General features: G+C 52.9%; 1 protein-coding gene and 1 long non-coding RNA gene across 30 annotated transcripts in view; one reads left to right on the top strand and one right to left on the bottom strand.

The window, feature by feature from the left end:
* Positions 1-12,646, bottom strand: part of Mmd2 (monocyte to macrophage differentiation associated 2) — a 57,894-nt gene extending 45,248 nt beyond the window's left edge. For 23 of the 27 annotated variants that reach the window (XM_087196476.1, XM_087196487.1, XM_087196481.1 and 20 more), the window contains exon 1: positions 11,914-12,646. In XM_087196476.1, the coding sequence (XP_087052602.1) occupies positions 11,914-11,960 (47 nt within the window). In that variant the 5' untranslated portion in view covers positions 11,961-12,646. Of the gene's footprint in view, positions 1-1,884; positions 1,999-7,551; positions 7,708-11,913 lie in introns of those variants that run through there. The other 4 variants (XM_087196462.1, XM_087196469.1, XM_087196461.1 and 1 more) reach the window with 3 other exon arrangements.
* LOC106009006 (uncharacterized) lies at positions 8,081-14,036 on the top strand. Of its 3 annotated transcripts, XR_015445506.1 has the most exons (4): positions 8,081-11,658; positions 12,640-12,805; positions 12,895-13,042; positions 13,917-14,036. It is a non-coding gene; the product is annotated as an uncharacterized LOC106009006 (long non-coding RNA). The 3 variants fall into 3 exon arrangements; XR_015445507.1 differs by having other exon boundaries at positions 12,898-14,036; XR_002393354.2 differs by having other exon boundaries at positions 12,895-14,036.
* The last annotated feature ends 5,406 nt before the right edge of the window (positions 14,037-19,442 follow it).

Raw genomic sequence — 19,442 nt, 5'->3', positions numbered from 1 at the left:
CCGCAGCTGCAGCCTCCTTGTGCCCCCACCGCACTGGGTGATGCCTGCAGGATTGGCTGTCTGGCATCTGTCCCATCTAGTTCTCATAATGCTGTTGCTTTCCTTCTTTCTGGTTGCCCCTCCCCACTCAACCCCCAGCCATGCCTGATTGTGACGGGAACCAGGGACGGTCCATCCTTGGACCCAGTGATAAGTTTAAGCACTGCCAAAAGGGCAAGGAGACTCCAGTCCAGGACTGGGGGGACCCAAGGCTGTGAGTGGTGCAGAGACCAGAGCCACCAGAGAAAGCAGAGCCCAGAGACGGCAAGCAACAGCTCCTCTGGTCCTCCTGGAGTTCCTGTATCCAGCTGTACCTGATTCCAGAGCTTCCAGCCTTTTCAGGTCTGGGCACCAACTTTGGTTGTTGTTGTTTCTTCCTTCTCCTCTTCCTCCTGCTTCTCTTCCTCTTCCTCTTCCTTCTCGCTTCTTTCTCTACCTCACTCTCCTTTCTTCCCTCCCACTGCGCTCCTTCCCTTTCCTCCATTCCCTCCCTTCTTTCCTTCTTTCCTTCTTTCTCTCTCTCATTCTCTCTTCCTCTCCCCCTGGTTCAAGACAATTTGAAATGGAGCTTTTGCCATTTCTACCCAAGAGTGTGACATTCCTGCTCAGGCCTCTCCTCACTCAGGACAGGAATGGCACACACATGTCCACACACATGCTCTGTGTCAGCGTGGCATTTGCTCACTCGGTGTCATTAGGACACATGTCCTCCCTTAGACATTAGCTTCTGGAGAGAGGAAGCAAACTGCAACAAATTCATTTTTGTGCCCACAGCCCCTGTTCTCCAGAGGCATTTTTTTTTTTTTTTGGTACCAGGGATCGAACTAGGGACCTTGTGCTTGTGAGGCAGGGGCCAGAACCACTGAGCTACATCCTGGCCCTTCCATGAATGAATCCATGAGCCCAGCTGGGGTCGGTGGACACGTCTGCCATGGCCAGCACAGGCCCTTGGGGCTCGGGTGTGAACAGCCCCCGGCCCAGCCCACCCTGCTCCACGTACCTTGCACTTGGGCTTGGAGAGAAAGAGACGAAAGACATGGGACCTGCAGCACCACCCCCTGCCCACTTTCGAGGGCTCGAGGTGACAGGCCAACCTGGCACTTGGTGCGGGCAGAAGGGTGGCCTGACCCCAGGCAAATCTGCTAGCTCAGCAGGGTCTCCAGTTTCTTCCTGTACGTAGCTTAGTCAGACTCTTCCAGAGTCTGGGCGTGGTGGCACACATGGATAGGTCCCAGCCACCTGGGAGGCTGAGGCAGGAGATTGCTTGAGTCCAGGTGTTCCAGACCAGCCTGAGCAATAAGTGGCGACCTGCTGGTGCTGAAGGGACAGCTCCCCAGCAAAGGCACCGCAGCAATTGGCCCAGCACTGCGCAGCAAGAGCAGCAGCAACAACAGCAGCCCACTATTTAGTTGGCGCCTGCTGAATAACACTTCCCATGCATTTACTCAGTCATACTCAAACAATCCTTCGGAGGCACTGAGACCCCTTCCCCCTCCCTCAGCCACACTCCTACTGGAAGTGCTCACAAGGTCTCCCGGGAGTCTGTCTCCCATGCTCACTAATGTGAGTTGCAGGAGGGCAGGGGGTTTTCTTGGTTGGCGCTGTGTCGCCAGCACTGAGGAAACAGCCTGACACATCAGGGACACTAGGCAACCATCAACAGGACCAGAGATTCAACATGCGGTGCTCCGCGCATCCAGGGTGAGGGAGGGAACTGCTTTCTTGGTTGTCCTCACTGTGGTCAAACATAATCTCAGAGAGTCGCACCCATCCCCATTCAGGCTATAATTATTAACGTCAGGGCCACAGAGTCCCCAGAACTCAGGCCCGCCGTCGCCCGCTTACCCTCTGATGCGCCCACTTGTCTGGTGGATGAGATGACCCCCCCCCCAGGACAGAGTCCAAGGGCTGAGGAAGTTGGAACCCAGCCTGGGAGCTGTGGAAGCTGTGCTGAGAACAGGTCTAGGACAGGGTGGCCAGAGAAGCACTGGGTGCCCTGGGGGAACCTGGCAGATCCCAGGCCAGAAAGACAGCTCTCAGGGTAGCGGGCTGTGCCTCTCTTACCACCCACTCACCTCCCTCTGGGCCTCAGAGCCTCATGTGCAAGACAAGGATGGCATTTATCCTCCCCTGGCAGGGACTAAACTGGACCAGAATCCAGAATACACCAGACATTTAATGAGTGGTCGATGGCATTACTGTGATGCAGTTACTAAGAACAAAGCTAGTGGCAGTCTGGGAAATGACGAATTTGTCTACTCAAACCTGGATCCACATTTCTTATTTCACTCCCCTCACTGTGTTATTCACTCATTTTTCACTCTACTGGAAATGTCAGATTGAAAATTCCACACTTCGAGGCTGAGCATGGTGGTAAACACCTATAATCCCAGCACTGGGGAGGCTGAGGCTGGAAGATTTCCATGAATTTGAGGCCAGCCTGGGCTCCATTGTGAGTTCAAGACCAGCCTGGATTACATAGCAAGACCATGTGCCAAAAAAAAAAAAAAAGAAAGAAAGAAAATAAAATTCTACACTCCTGTTCTCAGTGGGAAGGATGGTTGACAATTCCATGATCAATTAGTGATGTCTGCCATGGGCACAGGACAGGATGACAGCAGGTGTGCTGTTTACCTGGTAATCCTATTGGGGAGATGCTTGTGGTGAACCACCCTGAAACAAGAGGCACTCTGTTTCCAAGTCTGTCCTTTAGAGCAGCACATCTCATCTGCACAAGTCACCAAAGGAGCTTATAAATATGCAGGTCTGAGTCAACTGATCCCATAGGTCTGGGGCAGAGCCCAAGAGTTTTTGTTTGTTTGTTTGGTTGCTTTTGTTTTTTCAGTGCTGGGCATTGAACTCAAGGCCTCAAGCTGAAGTACATGCCTAGCCCTTTTCATTTTTATTTTGACACAAGGTCTCACGGCATTGCCCAGTCTGGCCACTAACTTGTGATCCTCCAGCCTCAGCCTTCCAGGTAGCTGGTATTACAGGTGTGCGCCACTGCCCAAGATTCTGTATTTCTAACAGGCACTACATGGCTTCTGTGATATTGGGATAGAAAAAGAAATATCTATGTGGTTTTCAACACTGATTCTTGCCATAAAAGCTTCTAAACTCTTAGGATTTCCTGAGTCAGAGTGGGAAGTGCATCTTTGTAGCCATAGAAAGCCTCTTTCACCCACATCTGAGTTCATGCCAGTGAAGTGACTCTGGGTTTTTTTGTTTTGTGTGTGTGTGTGTGTGTGTGTGTGTGTGTGTGTGGACTGAGTCTTGAACCCAGGGCCTTCACACTGAGCCTTTTATATTTTTTATTTTGAGATAGGGTCTCAATAGGTAGCTAAGTTGCCCAGGATGGACTTGAACTTGGGATCCTCCTGCCTCAGCCTCCCAGAGTGCTGGGATTACAGGTGTGCGCCACCACACCCAGCTTGCCAGTGAGGTGACTCTTTGTGACTCCTGCTCAGGTGCAGGATGGGACACCAGTGAGGTGTCCCACAGCCATGTGATCAGCCCCCTCCAGACCTCAGAGGAGAAGGGAGGGGGTCCCGGGAGCCCAGTCTCCATGGCCCATGATTTACTCAGCTGGGCCCCTTTTACAAGGACGCTGACAGCTTCCAGGGAGGCAACTCTGGCTCACAGGGATGACAGCTCCTGAGCACGGAGACACGCCTCCTGCACTTCCATGCCTCCATAGTATCCTTTACAAGAAGCAGTCCAGACCAGGACAGTGCACCCCTGCTGGGGGCACCCTGCTCTGTAGCCAGATGGGATGGAGCATGGGGAACCAGGGTGTACAGCCTGTGGGACACAGCCCTGAACCCACGGGTCCATGCTGACTCTGGGTGGTTAGGACAGCAGCGTCCACAGAGAGCTGAAGATGAGTGGCATATGGAAAGCCCACGCATTCAGCCAGAAGTGTTATGAGCAGCTTCTTTGAACTCCGAGAATATCGACCCATGCGACACGAACTGACATGGATTCACTCGTTCAAGAACTCTGGGGCACCCCTTCCCCTGGGCATCCACGGTCCAGTGACACAGCCTGACTTGTGATCCTAACATCCACTTCCTGACTGAGCGGGGCAGGCCCCGGAAGTGCTTCACCACATCTCTGTCCTCTGTCCTCCAAACAAGAGGCAGCTGCGTGTCTGTGGATGGGGCATGGATCAGTTTGTAGAGGGCAGGATGTTGTCGCCTGCCTCAGGGATGAACCTGGAGGACATGATGGTCAGTGACCTAAGCCAGGCACAAAGACCAGACTCCACTCACACCAGGTCCGGCGAGGTGTCAGAACCATAGGGACAGGAAGTGGTTGCCAGGGGCTGGGAAGGGGCATGGGGAGTTGGTGTTCAGTGGGGCAGAGCTTCCCTTGGGGAGAGGGGAAGTTCTGAAATGTGGGCGGTGGTGACAGCTGCACAGCAGCGTGGGCATGTTTAATGCCCCCAAGCTACACACTGAAAACACAGTCAAGATGGCAAAGTTTGCAATGTGTATATTTCACAATAATAATAACAAAAAAACTTTTTTGTAACCAGGCATGGTGGTGCACACCTCTAATCCCAGCTACTCTGAAGGCTGAGGCAGGAAAATCACAAGTGCAAGCCCAGCCTGGGAATTTTAGCAATTTAGCAAGTCCCTACCTCAAGAGAACAAAATAAATAAGAAGGCCTGGGGTGCAGGTCAGTGTTCCCCAGGTTCAGAAAATCTCCGGTTTATGGGGTGGGCCATGCCTGATGTGGAGACTGGGAAGACTTGAGCTACAAAAGGGCTCAGGTAAGAGCAGAGGCAGGCAGCTCCTCTCAAGTACTGTGGGTTTCTGCCGGAGAAAGTGTCATCACCCAGGGTCCCCGGGCTCAAGGCCCTGCTCCACTCCCTGTTTTGGTTCCTGTGTGAGAGGTGCTCACCAAGGGCCTCGTGTGTTTCCCAGAGGTGCTCATGGCGGCTTGAACACCTTGTGAGGTTCACAGACTTGCAAACACCTGAACTTGGGCCACTCAGCGTGGCAGAGAGCATCTGTCCTTTACCCTGGTGACCAAGTGGGCACGGAAGTCTTGGTGGGAGTGGTTTCATTCCATAAGATCCAGTTACATTAAAAAATAAAAAAGATCCAGGCGCGGTGGCACACATCTGTAATCCCAGCACTCAGAAGGCTGAGGCAAGAGGATCACCATGAGTTTGAGGCCAGCCTGAGCTACACAGTGAGTTCAAGGTCAGCCTGAACTACATAGGGAGACCTTGTCTCAAAAAAACGATAAAGAGGGCTGGGGATTTAGCTCAGTGGTTTCGCCGCCTGCTATGCAAGCACAAGGACCTGAGTTCCATCCCTGGTACAAAAAAAAAAAACAAAAAACAATAAAGAGGGCTGGGGATTTAGCTCAGTGGTGCCCCTGCCTGCCTCCCAAGCAAAAGGTTCTGAGTTTGATCCCCAGTACAAAAAAAAAAAAAATGATAAAGAAAGAAAGCCGCCCAGCCAAGGATGTAGCTTAGTGCAAGGGCCCTGGGTTCAATCCCCAGTACAAAAAACACACACACAAAAATCCCCCACTCTGGTCTTTCTGGAAGAACGAGATGAGGAGACATTGAAAGCACTGGGCACATGCTCAGCACCCATCTGCCCTGCTCCCGGAAGCCTTGTGCAGCGCCATCTGCAGTAACCCAATGAGACCGCAGGCCGTGCCCTGCACTCCCACAAGGGCTGTCCACACTACCCGTCCACACTGCCCGAGACAGAGCCCTTCAGGGAGGAAATGGTCCCTCACACAGCCCAAGACCTGGAGAAACTTGTCTTTCACAGACTGCCCCAAATCCTTTCTGGACAGGGGCAGGCAGAAATGACAACAATATAAGTAATGAACACTTCTGTGTACCAGGCGCCAAGAGAGATGCCTCACAGATGTCTGTTGTTTGTATGCGGGGGCACTGGGGACTGAACTGAAGGGCCTTCACACTGAGCTACATCCTCAGCCCCTTATTTTTAATTTTGAGACTAAGTTACTAAATTGCCTGGGCTGGGGTTGAACTTCTTATCTTCCTGCCTCAACCTCCTAGGGTGCTGAGATCACAGGTGTGCACCACCACACCTGGCTCTATACATTATCTTCAACATCTTTAGAATCAAAAATGTGTATAGAACCCATGAGCTTTCAGGACGTCAGGTCCTGGCTGGAGAACGAGGGAGTCGAAGTGGCTTCCAAGGGCCTTTTAGTTACTAAGCAGGGGAGCCATGCACAGAGGGCAGGAGTCCGGCACATGCCCCAAGTCGCTCCCTGAGCCCTCTGTGGAACAAGCTTGACCCCAGCCTCAACCTTCGTGGCCTTAGGAGAAACGCCAGGCCCCAGGCAAGAGCTCCACTTCGGGGCCCAGGATAGGGGCCACCCACAGCAGGCATTATAGACCCGGACCCTCGAGACCTGGCTAACAGTGCTCAGCACTGCCAAAGGCTCGCATGTCCCCCCACAATGGCCTGGCAGCAGCACGTACAGGAGGGGGGTCCAGGAAGCAACCAGAATGCGCCAACGTGAGAAATAACGAGAGAAAGCAGGACACAACAGCAACAGGGAGGAGTAGGCATGCATTAAACTGAGGTTGCAAATATGGATTAAAGACAAGGAAATCAAGGTTATAGCAGGCTTGAGTTTCAAAACTAGTATGCAATCCATTATATATTGTCAGATGGTTTTCTTTTTCTTTCTTTCTTTCTTTCATTTTTTTTTTGGGTTTTTTGGTACCAGGGATCAAACTCGGGTCCTTGTGCAGCAGGCAGCAGAACCACTGAGCTAAATCCCCAGCCCACTCATTTTCATAGATACATAGAAAAAGACTAGCCCAGTGTGGTGGTACATGTCTATAATCCCAGCACTTGGGAGGCTGAAGCAGGAGGATCACTGAGTTTGAAGCCAGCCTGGACTACTTAGCAAGACCGTGTCTCAAAAATCCCCCTCCCCAAAAGATGGAAAAAATATGCCAAAACATTAACAGCAATGATCTTGCAGTAATGGAATTAAGGGTGACTGTTGCTTTCATTTTTTCTACCTACCCTGCATTATTTAAGTTTTTCTCATCAGGTCCAGTGGCAAATGGCTATAATCCCAGCGCTCCAGGAGGCTGAAGCAGAAGGATCGAAAGTTTGAGGGCAGCCTGGGCAACTTAGCAAGACCCTCTCTCGAAGTAAAAAGAGCTAGAGATGTAGCTCAGTGATAGGGCACCCTGGGTTTGATCCCTAGTACTACAAAAAAAAAAAGGATTCAAGGAGTGCATGGGGTAGCTACAGTAGAACTGTAAAGCTGCTCTAGTTAGTTGTTTTTTTAGACAGGTCTTGCTGTATAATCCAGGCTGATTACACACCCAGGCTGGCCTCGAGCTCACCGCAATCCTCAGCCTCCCTGGTGCTGGGGTTACAGGCATGGGCCACCACGCCAGCCACAGAGTTGTTTCAGAAGGACCCCTTTTTCAAGACACGCTGCGGCAAGCAAGAGAAGGGACTGACGCTTTCAGAAGTCGATTCACTCACCCAGCTTCACAGACCAGCATTCATTCGACAAGTTGTGGCTGGCACCTGCTCAAGTGCCTGCTGGGGGTGGGCAGGGAACAGGCAGCCGGGCTCTGTTCCCAGCCTCCCTCCAATCTGGGTGTGGCCACATCAGGAAGTCTCCCCTGAGGGACATGAGCATTGTGCACAAAAATCCATTTTGGTATTCTCTCCAAGTCAAGAAATGGAACACTCCCAGCACCCAGAAACATCTGTGTGTCCTCCCCAACTTCCGCCTTGTCTTAGAGCACTTCCTGTGCTGCCACAGAAGGCCTGAGACTGGGCGCCTTAGAAACAACACAGGTTTTGCCAGACCTAGCGGCATGGCCCTGGAATCCCAGCACTGTGGAAGGCTGAGGTAGGAGGCTCAAAGTTGGAGCCCAGCCTGGGCAACTTAGTGACTCAGCCTAAGAGTGTGGATCTAGCATCTGCTCAGCTTTGGGGGGTAGGTGCCCTGCAGGCCTGTAATCTCCAGTCCCCGGAAGGCAGGTGGAACTCACTCCCTGGAGAAAGGCACTAATCCATTTTAAAACCTGATCACCTCTTAACCCTAAACAAACCCTGCCCAGTAGCTTGGAGGAGTCTCTTTCCTCCCTGCCTTGAGAGCAGCAGCCTGGCTCCTTACGCGCTTCCTAGGCACTCCTAGAAAGCGGGGTGAGGTTGCACACTGTGGAGTGACCCATGTCTGGATCCGTACTTTCTTTTGTGTTTTGCTAGCACTCTTCATGCCAGTGAGATTTATCCATACCGTTGCCTGGAGCTGGAGGTTTTTTATTTGTTTATTTGTTTGTTTGCAGCACTGGGCATTGAACCCAGGGCCTCCACACTGATCTATATCCCAGCCCTTATTTTATTTTTTATTTTGATGCAGAGTTCTGCTAAATTGCCCAGGCTGGGCTTGATCTTGTGATCCTCCGGCCTCAGCCTCCCAGAGTGTGGGATGACAGGCAGGCATCGCCATGCCTAGGTTAACATAATTTCTGTTTTTGAAAGTGGTTATAATAGAATTGCTGGACTTATACACTGGGTGTCAGAATGGCCTCTGCTCACCAACAGGAAGCATCTTTTCTCATGCTTACTGCTTATTTCTTGTGTTCTCTCTACCAAAAAATGACTGTCTGTGCCTTTTACTTTTTCTAGAGTTATCTTTTTCTTATTATAATTTTCTATATATTTTGGATATTTTGTTTGTCTGTTTTTTGAGATAGGGTCTCACTATGTAGTCCAGCTATCCTTGAACTCAACATGTAGCCAAGGTTGATCCTGAACTCATGACCTCCTGCCTCAGCCTCCCAAATGCTGGGATTACGGTGTGCAGCACCATACCTGGTTAATTTGTGGCTTTGATTTTGATGTTGTTGTTTTGTTTGTTTTTGCTATACTGGAGATTGAACCCAGGGCCTTCATACTCAACTCCATCCTCAGCCATTTTTTATGTTTTATTTTGAGATAAGGTCCCCTCAGGCATGTTTCCCAAATTGGTCTCCAGTTTGAGATCCTCCTGCCTCAGCCTCCCAGAGTGCTGGGATTAAAGGACTGCACCAGCACACCTGGTTCCAGAAGTTATTCTTTTGTATGTTCTGAAAGGTTTCAAGTCTTTTTTTTTTCAGCTTTAAGTCTTTAATCCATGTAGAAATGCTTTCTCTGTACAGTGTGAGGTAGGGCTGCACTGCTGTCATCTGAATAACCAGCTGGGTCAGCACCACAGGTTTAATTCCCATTCCTGCCGAGGTTGATTAGCAATGCCACTCTTGTCAAAAACCTCAAGCTGGGGCAAGGGATTAGCTCAGTGGTTCCACCGCCTGCCTTACAAGCGCAAGGTCCCAAGTTTGATCCCCGGTACCAAAAACAAAAAACCCCAAGCCTCTATGTGCGCAGATCTGTTTCAGGCCTCTCCGTTCTGCTCCTTTGGTCCATTTGCCTAGCCCTGCGCCAAGACCACACTATCTGACTCCAGCGGCTTTATAATACCCATTTCTCAGTGCAGAAAAACCATCTGGGTGGCCAGAATGTCAGTGACATCCAAGGGGCTCTGCTTTAGAACTCTTCACTGAGAGAACGGCTCCAAGAGGGAGGGGAACCTATGTGTGTCACACAGTTAACTGGTGTCAACTTTCGTCACTGTAACAACAGACCAGAGATAAACAGCTTAAAGGGGGAGGACTTATCTGGGCTCACAGTTTCCCAGGTTTCAGCCCAGGATCACCTGGCTCTGTTGCTTTTAGGTGAGCAGTGAGGACATCACAGCAGGGCAGAGCTGTTCACCTTGATTGTGACTAAGAAGCAGGGACAGACAGGGAGTCAGACAGACAGGGCAGAGACAAGATACAGTGACCCACACCCTAAACTGCCATGGTCTGCCAATGGCCTTGAACTCCTGAGATCCTCCTGCCTCAGCCTCCCAAGTGCTGAGATCTCAGGGGTGTGCTACCACCCCCAACAGGATCACTTCTCAAAGCCCCACCTCTGCACATTCAATGACATCTGTAGCTTGTGTATTTCTAGTGAATAGACTGGGTTATACCATTAAATCCACCCCATCGAGAAGCCTTTATGAAGGGCCTAATTTGCAGAGTGCACTGTAGTAAGGGCCACATGATTATTAGCAAGGGAACAGAAATAGTTCCAATCGATTCGATCCATTTCCTCACTGGACCAACCTTCTGTCCAGAGAAACTGCCTCAGACCCAAGAATACAAGAAGGAGCCCTTGATCCAGTCTCAACCCTAGCTGGACGGCCCTTTTCCAGTTATAGAGGCAGCTCTGGAACTCCAATGTCAAATTCATTTGGATCAAATCTCCTGTCTTTACAGGTCAGCCAGCTGAGGTCCAGAGAGGTTGAGACACCTACCCAAGATCACACAGCAGGCAATGACTCATTGCAGAGCTCCTCCTCTGCATATCTAGACCTGTAGGAAACCTTGGCCCTGGGCTTCTTCCCTTCCAGAGAAAAAGCCACAACTTTTGAGTCAAGGTAGCACTCAGGACCCTTGAGAACAACCCTTTGAAAGCCCACATGCCCACCCCAGAGAAAGTGGATTTGTACAGCCAGCCAGAAGCAATCAAGCCTGTCCCAGGGGCCCAGCTCCCTGGGCCAGCTGACAGCTTCTTGAAGGGTGCACTCCCAGCTCCCCTGGGGAAACACGGTTGAAACTGGGCACAGGGCCCAGCCTCACCCTGCACACCACCATCCGGCCCGGAGTCATTCTGACCAGATCTGGGTGCCAGGGACTCTCAACATCCGCCCGGAGGTGAATGTGGACTAAGGTGCCAGCAGCCCCCAGGTCAGCACGTACGTGCCCTGCACATGAGAGCTGAGACCCAGGCCAGCTGGAGTCCACCAGGGGTTTTGTTTTGAGACAAGGTCTCACTCTGTAGTTTAGGCTGGTCTCGAGCTCATGGCCATCCTCTTGCCTCAGCCTCCTCAGTGCTGGGATTACAGGCCTGCACCAGCATGCCGGCTCAGCAGGGACTTTAGAACAGGATTTCTATGACAGCTTTCAGTGAAGGGCACCTTCAACAAAATATTAGCAGGCCCACGCCATAATCCCAGCATTCTGGAGACTGAGGCAGGAGGACTGCTGTGAATTCGAGGCCACCCTGGGTTGCATTGTGAATTCATGGCCAATCTGAAATATATGGTGAGACCCTGTCTCAAAACAACACTTAGAGTAATTTAATCATTGCGGTCCACACGGTTAACCCGAGTCCAGACCCCAGGACCTTGACTCTGCTCAGCAGTGGGCAGGAGCTTCTCCACCGCTATTTTACCAAAGATTCTGAGGCTCAGCGTGGCCCCGGAGCTTTCTCTGTGAGACCAAGATGTACCGCAGCTCCTCCCGGGTTCTGAGCCTCAGTTTCCCCCCTAGGTAGAGCACTGACCCACGCCTCCACCTTGCTGTGTGGATGGGCGGAGAGCGGGGGCAAACTCCCCCTATCATGAACAACAGAGCCCCCTGGAGATGGACCCGAGAGGTCGCCAAACCCCAGGGCGGAGCAAAGTCCTCTCTCCACGGATAAATCCACTGATAATCCTCACGGGACCCCTAGGAACCGAGACTCGTGATCTCCGCTTTGCGCGCAAGGAAAGTAAGGTTCAGGGAAGCAAAGCCACTTGCTCAAGGGTACCCCGGAAAGAAGCGAGGTGTCTGGAGTGGGCGCGCAGCTCAAGAGTCCAGGGCAAAAGCGGGGGGCAAACACCAGTCCATCTGGGAGGAGCTGCTGTCTCGCTCTGGCTTTTCCCGGCCGGGCCGAGGGGTCCGTCTATCCGCTCCGGGCCTCCATGCAGCCGAGACAGGCGCCCCGCCCGCGCTCCGCGCCCCGCGCCCCGCGCACCCCTCTCACCTCGCGTATTTCGTCTTCTGGAAATCGAGCAGCCTGGGCGCGAACATCGCCGCGGTTCCATGGGCGCCCGCGCTGAGCTCGCTCAGCTGGGACGCGGGGAACTTGGGGATCGCGGGAGGGGGCGCAGCAAGTGGGCGGCGCGGGCTGGGGCTGCGGAGTAAGGCCCAGCAGAGCCGGGGATGGGGGCGCCCGCCGGGACCCCGAGCCCGAGCCGAGCCGGAGCTGGCGACGCCGCCGACGCCAAATCCCAAGCAGATGGTGGCGGGGGCGGGGCTCGCGTCACCAACCTCAGGCGCGTCCCCTTCCTCCGGGACAGCAGAAGACGCCCTGGGCTGGGCTGGAAGCCATAGGGGACACTGCCCGCGCGTCCCCTGGTCTACTAGGGGCCACGCTGTCCCCAAAGGACCTGCGCGGGGGTGGTCACGCTCTCAGGGAAGCCTCCCCACCCAGGCCTGTGTTCTGGGGACCCGCGCCCACAGGGACATCTCCCCTGGCCCATCCATCGATCCTCCGCCAAAGCCAGCCTTCTCCCGTACAGGGGCTGTGGGCTATGGGGAACTGTCACTTGCTGGTTGAGCTGACACCCTTGGAGGCTGCTGGAAGCCAGGTGGCCTATGATGGGGAAGAAACCTCAGCACTGACTGTGGGACCCAAGGCTAGTGCCCAAATTGAAGGGAAGATCTCTCCCCCTTCCCTATTTCTACTTCTACCATTGTTGCATTTGAGGTCCCACTGCGCTTGGGGCAGTCAGCCCACCTCACTCTGTCCGGGGGAGCTAGAGGAAGAAGTGAAAAGATCAGAGGACCCCGCCTGATTCACCCCGTGAGGCCCAGTGCTGGCACACACTCCCATCGCAGCGGGGTGAGACGTGGGAACCCAGGACGCTCAGGAGGTGAGACCTGAGAGGCCCAGCAATGGGCCAGAAGTGGGGGAGAGGTGGCACAGGAGTCAGAGTGACTGCTGGGTTTTGGCTGGGCCCAGTAGGTGACTCTGGTGCCACTTGGTGAAGAGGAAACAGGGGGCCCAGAGGAAGAGCCATCTCCAGGGGGAGGAAAGATCATTGGTCAGCTCTCAGCCAGGAAAGCTTGAAGTCAAGGATGGCATGAAACCAAGGACAGAGGACCGCAAGGTCAGGAAATCCATGAGGCAAGGTGTGCCCCTGGGAGGGGGACAGGAAGACCCTCAGAGCCATGGGTTTCAGCTTGCTCATCTTGGCCACCCAGTGGAGTTTCGCCTTCCACTATGAAAGCCACCAGCCCTGGGCACTATTGGCGTTGACATTGAGTAAAATTAACACTTTAAATGCAGTTGCACTGCCACAGGAGCCCTGTGTGGCTGCTGGGTGCCCAATGGGCTCTGTGTGTCCATGCAGAAAGCTCTAAGGGCCCTTGCTCCAGGAGATGGTGGCACAGGCCCAGTGGGCAAGAGAAGAACTTGAAAGGAATTGAGCTGGAAAAGACGAGGGGTCTGCCCACGGCGGGAGGGGGTAGCTGGGAGATGCTTGCCTGCCTCAGGGGTGGCACACGTGTGTGTCCTGCTGGGGATGGAGAAGCCAGGCACAGCTCAGGGCCGAGCCTCCTACCCCTTGCATGGAGCAGGGAGACCAGGCTGAGGGGCCGGAGACTCCCAGTTCGCAAGGGCACATGGCAGGGGGCAGGACCTACCCTGGAGCCCAGTTCAAAGACTCAGAAACCCCAGTGAGGTCTCAGAGTTGCAGGAGAAGGGAACCAGATGGCCACAGGTCTCCTGGCTCTCCTGGCTCTGCCTGACCCCCAGCCCAGGCCACACTCGGGCCCACCTGTCCCAGGTCCCAGCCCCCAGCCTCAATTCCCAGAAAGGCTCCAGCTGTCTTTGCAAAGGTGAAAGGACCCTCAGTGGCCCCTCTGCTCCTGGGGAGGCCAGGCTGGCTCAGGGTGGCCACGGGTGGCCGCAGCTCCCGGGAGGCTGGGACCAGACATCCAGGAGGTACCTGGCCTCCGCCTAGCCAGTCTGCCTTCAAGCAGATCTCAGCAGCAGGCTCTGCACGGGCCCGGAGGAGACCCCTGGAAGAGAACAGCAGCCTAGACGTGGATGTGCCTTTTCTCCAGGAGATAAAGAAATTGAATAAAAAATAAGTTACTATTTTTCCTGCTGTGATCGGTTGTTATGGCAACAGAGGGCCTGACTCCTGCTCTTGGAGCTGGGGTTGGACTGCATCAGAGGGGAGGCAGAAGGAGGTGGCTGGAGGGGCAGAGTGGCCAGAGGCCCACCCTGATGCCCCCACACTCACCGCGAGTCCCCTGTGCCCACCTGCCCTCGCTCCTGGGCCACCCCGATGACTCAGTCCCAGTTTGGCTCAGTGGCCTCGGCTCGGGCCCGGCCTTGTCCCTGCAGCCTCTCCCACTCCTGGGAGAGCCACAGCGCGTGGCCAGTAGATCGGCAGCCCCAGCCCGACCTGCCCAGAAGAAGCCCCTTCCCTGCTTCTGCACCCCAGGAGGAACCAGCAACCCCCCGCTGGGCCAGGCTGGGTGGTGGCTGAAAGAACTACAGGTGGCTCACACCGGCTCTGTGTCCCAGGCCCCACGCTGGATGCCCGAGCCTTAGTTTCTCCATTGGTGATATAGAGGTGACGGCACCACCTTGCTGGACTCTCAGAGGGGCCACAGAGGCCACAGCAGAGCCCTGTTCATCAGAGCCTGTCTTTGGGGTGGGAAGAGCGCTTGCTTGCCTAGAGTGCGTAAGGCCCTGGGTGTGATCCTGCGCCACAGAAAAGGGGAAAAAAGCTTATTGCTTCCCTTCCAGCCCCCTCTGGAAGACCACATGTTGTGTGTGTGTGTGTGTGTGTGCGCTCTCCTGGTTTTACAGGCCAGAAATCTGGGGCTTCCCGAGGTTAAGAGGCACAGGGAGCCTTACAGCCCCACTGGACACCACCATGGGGCCCTTGATTTCCCCTGACTGTGGGAAAGCAGGCAGCAAGATAAAGCCGCCCCCACCCTGGTCCTGGGGGCTCCCCAGAACCCCCTCACACACAGCCCCAGTCCCTTACCATGAGGTCTAGCTCTGCCGTGTGTCCCTGGGACCCCACTGCACACTGTAACCTGCTTCTCCTCCTCCTTGTGCCTTGATCCCCTCAGTAGGCACGAAATGGGCCCCTATGATGTGCCTGGCAGTGTCTGGGAGCTGGGAGGGACAGAGGAAGAAGCACAGTTCCTGGCCACCAGGAGCTTGGAGTCTAGAATGAAAGAAAGGGACCTGGGACAGCTGCAAACCATTTCTTCATTCACTTAGTCAGTGGACCAGAGTAACGACAGGCACCTGCCTAGCTCTTTGCAAACACAGCTTCCCCGGAAGCTGGACAATGAGACAATGATTCTCATTAGACCTGAGGGCAAACTAAGGCCCAGAGAGAGGTGGCCAGTGACCAGCAAGAAGGGGAGCCACGTTTCAAAGCCAGGCTGACCTCCCTCCAAACCCCTGGGCTCTTCGTTCTCATAGTTCCTCTTCTGGTGTCCTGGCCTCTCCTCCTGGGTGTGGCTGGGGCCTGAGCACTGCCCTTTCCACTGGGGCTCACAGGTGAATGGCCGGAAGCGATACCCAGGGGTCAGGCAAGGTCCTGGGGGTGATGACAAAGATCAGCAAAGCTGGACGCTGGAAGGAGGCAGGGACAGGTTTTAATCAGCAGTAAGGTTTGCAACAGAGAGAAGCTCAGGGTAGACCAACCTCAAGCTCTGATCTGTACGGAGGTGCCTGGGCGCTTTCAAAGAAGGGGGAGCCTGAAAGGTCAGGTGGGGCTCGGCAGGGTCACAGAAGTGAAGAGCTACCCAAAGCACACAGGGGCTTGGGTCCTTGAAACCAGGATTATCAGTGTGTGGCTCCTGCCCTCCCACAGAGCGAGGGAGAAACTGTTCTTTCCTCCCGGCCTCGAGCTTCCTCAGGCAGGCACTGCAGGGCGAGGGCCTGGTCTGTGGCCTTGACCTCTTGGAAACTCTGCCTGCCGGTGTTTGGTACAGGCCTTAGAGACTCAGGCCGAGGCGGGCTGAGGAGATCCCAAGGCGGCTGGCTGGAGTCAGGTTGGGTGGGGGATTTTTTTGTCAGGGGGTGGGCCCGGGAGGGAAAGCAACTTTGCCTGGGAGTTAGCAATGGGAGAGAGGCAGGGAAGCCTGGTGAGCTGGGGGACAACATGAGAGCAAGGGCAGAGGCTCGGAGGCATGGGGAAGCGTGATGTGACAGATCCTGCTGGTCCTGAAGTCTAATCCTCCACCCTCTGGCATTCAGGAGGCCAACAACTCTGAGTGAGTGAGCAGCGAGGGAAGAGGAGTCACGGGGTGCAGTGGGAGGATCCTGCCCTTGGTGCTGGAGAACATAATGCTGCCCTTTCCGGCAGGAGCAGCAGGGCTCCAAGCTTCTCAGAGGCAACAGGGTACAGAGTTTCTGGGAAGCAAAGTGTGGTGGCTCTGAGAGGAAGGAGAGGAGGCAAGTTCCCAGCTGAGGCTGTTGCTTAATCATTTCATCACATCTAAGGTACCATCAACTCCAATATGAGCTTTTAGGTATCCCTGAGAAAGATACATTCCTGCCAATTAATTTTGCTGGCATTTTACGATGAAATTTTTCAAGCAATCAGAAAAGTTTAAAAGAACTGTAAGCTAGGCTTGGTAGCACATGCATGTAATCCTAGCACCCAGGAGGCTGAGACAGGAGGACTGTCATGAGTTCAAAGCCAGCCTGAACTACATAGCGAAGACCTATCTTGAGACTGTCTCAAAAACAAAACAACCAAAAAAAGAATTTTATACCAGAGTATAGTGGTGCACACCTGTACTCCCAGCAGAGGCTGAGGCAGGCAGATCACTGAGTTCAAAGCCAGCCTGGGCTACATAGTGAGTTTGAGACAGGAGATTAGGGTGTGGCAAACTGGCTGGGGAAGTGGGTGTGACTTGTTAATTATGAGATCCTGGACACATTCGAAGAACAGTTCCCAACACCCACTGCACCCCGAGCACACGGACTCCTCTCAAGAACTCCAGCAGGTTTTCAAGGGGATGCCTAGACCTGACCTCAGCCCAAGGCATGGAGTGGGATCACAGCACCGCCACTCAGGACCCGGATATAGAAGTTCTCGGGTGATTCCTCGAGATTTGGACAGCGTCATAAAAGAAAGGCAGCCATGAGGAGCCAGGGCTATTTTAACTTTACGTGACAGCCCGCACTGTTTCCCAGCTGCAGCATGTACTTTTTTTTCTCTTTTTTGTATTAGTACATTTGGGAGTGCATAATGTTTACATTCCTTGTGTGGAGTTGGAACATGTACATAACACATTTCAGTTCTTTTTTTTCATCTCCTTTCCCTTGCCTCCCTCCCCACTCCCCCTTTTCCTGATCTCTTTCCCATTGGGGAAAATCTATCTCCCTACTTCCTATAAGATAATCAATTTAAAAAGGAAAGTAATAATTATTAAGATGTGTTTTATGTATATATATATATATATATATATATATGCCAATTCCCCAAGATGAACGTAATTATTATATATCACAGACACCTGCCAATAAATTTTAAAATATGAAAAAAGCAGAAAGCTATATTTTTTATCACGGTTTCAGAGGCTTCTGTGCATGGTCACTGGGATGCAGACAGTACTTCTATCTTTGTTTTCTCCCTTTTTCTATTTACTTGGCCCAAGCTCACTCTGCAGAGCCAGTTTCTCTCCCATGCTTCATTTTTACTTTCTTTTTTTTTTTTTTGGTACCAGGGATCAAACTTGGGACCTTGTGCTTGCAAGGCAGGCAGCGGAACCACCGAGCTAAATCTCCAGGCCCATTTTTGCTTTCTTGAATAAACTTTACCATTGCTCTTTGCCCATTTTGATCAATTCTGTGTTCAAGGACAGAAGAACCTGGACTCCAACTCCAAAAGGAGAGGTGAGCAACCCAGAACCCAGTAACATTTAGTTGTTGAGCCACTTTTTAGAGACAGCTACCCAATGACAAGTTTGAGGCCAGCCTGAACTACACAATGAGACCCTGTCCCAAAAATTAATAAATAAATTGTACAGTGAATATGCACATAACCGCCTCCCAAATTCTACTCCTAATACTTTACCATGTGTGTCTATCACAGAACTGTCCCTTCCTCCCTCTATCAATCTTTTGTTTTTTAATTTGTTGTACTTGGAATCAAACCCGGGGCACACTGAGCTACCTCCCTAGAACTTTTTTAAATTTTATTATTATTTTCTTTAAGTTTTGCACTAAGTCACTAAGTTGCTCAAGCTAGGCCTGACCTTGTGATCCTCCTGCCTCAGCCTCCCAGAGTGCTGGGATTAAAGGGGTGCACCACCACACCCAGCTAATCCATCTTTTCTCAGTGTGTTTCACAGTAAACACTACTGCATACACATCATTAGAGTGGAGTAGATGCTTAAGGTTCCCTTCCTTGTGGGGCAACATACAAAGGCTCAGGGTCCACATTCATCCCAGGCGAGAGACAGTGAAGGGACTAAGGACAGCTGTCAGGCATAACTTCCCAGCCTCGGCTTTGCTGCCAGACAGCTGGATCCCTGAGTCTGTATTTTTTCTGATCTGTAAAATGGGAAGAAGGGAGGGATGGGGAGGAGGAGAAGGAAAAGGATGGAGAGAGGCAGAGGGGGAGAGGAGAGGGGCTATTTTCCAGCGCTTGCTGCGTGGCAGACAACCTGCTCCATGCTTTGCCCCCCTCAATCCCATTTCCTCTCTCACAGTCCCCCACGAACGTACAGCGAGACACCAGAGGGCTCCGTAGGGACCCCCGAGGCGGTCTCTCCATATCCACAGGTGATTGATTGGCCTCAGGACCCCTGGCAATACCAAAACTTACAGATGCTTTGGTCCCTTACATAAAGCTTGCAGCACTTGCACACAATTCTCCTGCACCTTCCCGCGTGCTTTGTTAACTTCTGTTTTGGTGCTGGGGTTGAACCCAGGGTTTCACTGCGCTAAGCTCTTGCTTCACCACTGACCACAGCTGCTTCCCGTACTTTAACCCTGGATCCCGTCTAACACCTAGCGCAGTGTCAGTGCTGACACAGGTGTTGTTAGACTGTTGTTCAGGGAATAACAAGGGGAATCACGTCCTGCATCTGTTCACTATAGATGTGATTTTTTTTTCAAATATTTTCAAACTGTGGTTGGTTGATTCCATTATATAGAAGCTGATGTAAAACCAGTGCTTCTTTGCCTTTAGCATTTGAAGGAACATTTCCTTTGGGGGGTTTTGTTCTGTTTTTTATGGAGCTGACACCGGAACTTGAGGTCTGGCACAGGATAGGCAAGAGCATAACCACTGTGCTACCTCCCCAAGCCACTCCTTCCTTCCTGATGGGAGGCTGTGAGGGGGCTCCAGGCTCCCCAAACTGGCCATTTCTGGAGTGATAAGGGGGAGAGAAGCCTTTATTATTTATTTCTAACAAGTCTCTTTCAACCACACCTGAGTGTGACTTCAGAGGAGCCCCTCGAGGTCTCCAGAGAGCTGTCCCTGTGACAAGAGGGCTGGACCCTCCGCCCGGTCCCAA

Source organism: Heterocephalus glaber, unplaced genomic scaffold (assembly GCF_053883595.1).
Source record: "Heterocephalus glaber isolate CG9 unplaced genomic scaffold, H.glaber_assembly_v1.0 deba00001610, whole genome shotgun sequence".
NCBI lineage: Eukaryota > Metazoa > Chordata > Mammalia > Rodentia > Bathyergidae > Heterocephalus > Heterocephalus glaber.
This window is presented reverse-complemented; position numbering and strand designations above follow the sequence as displayed.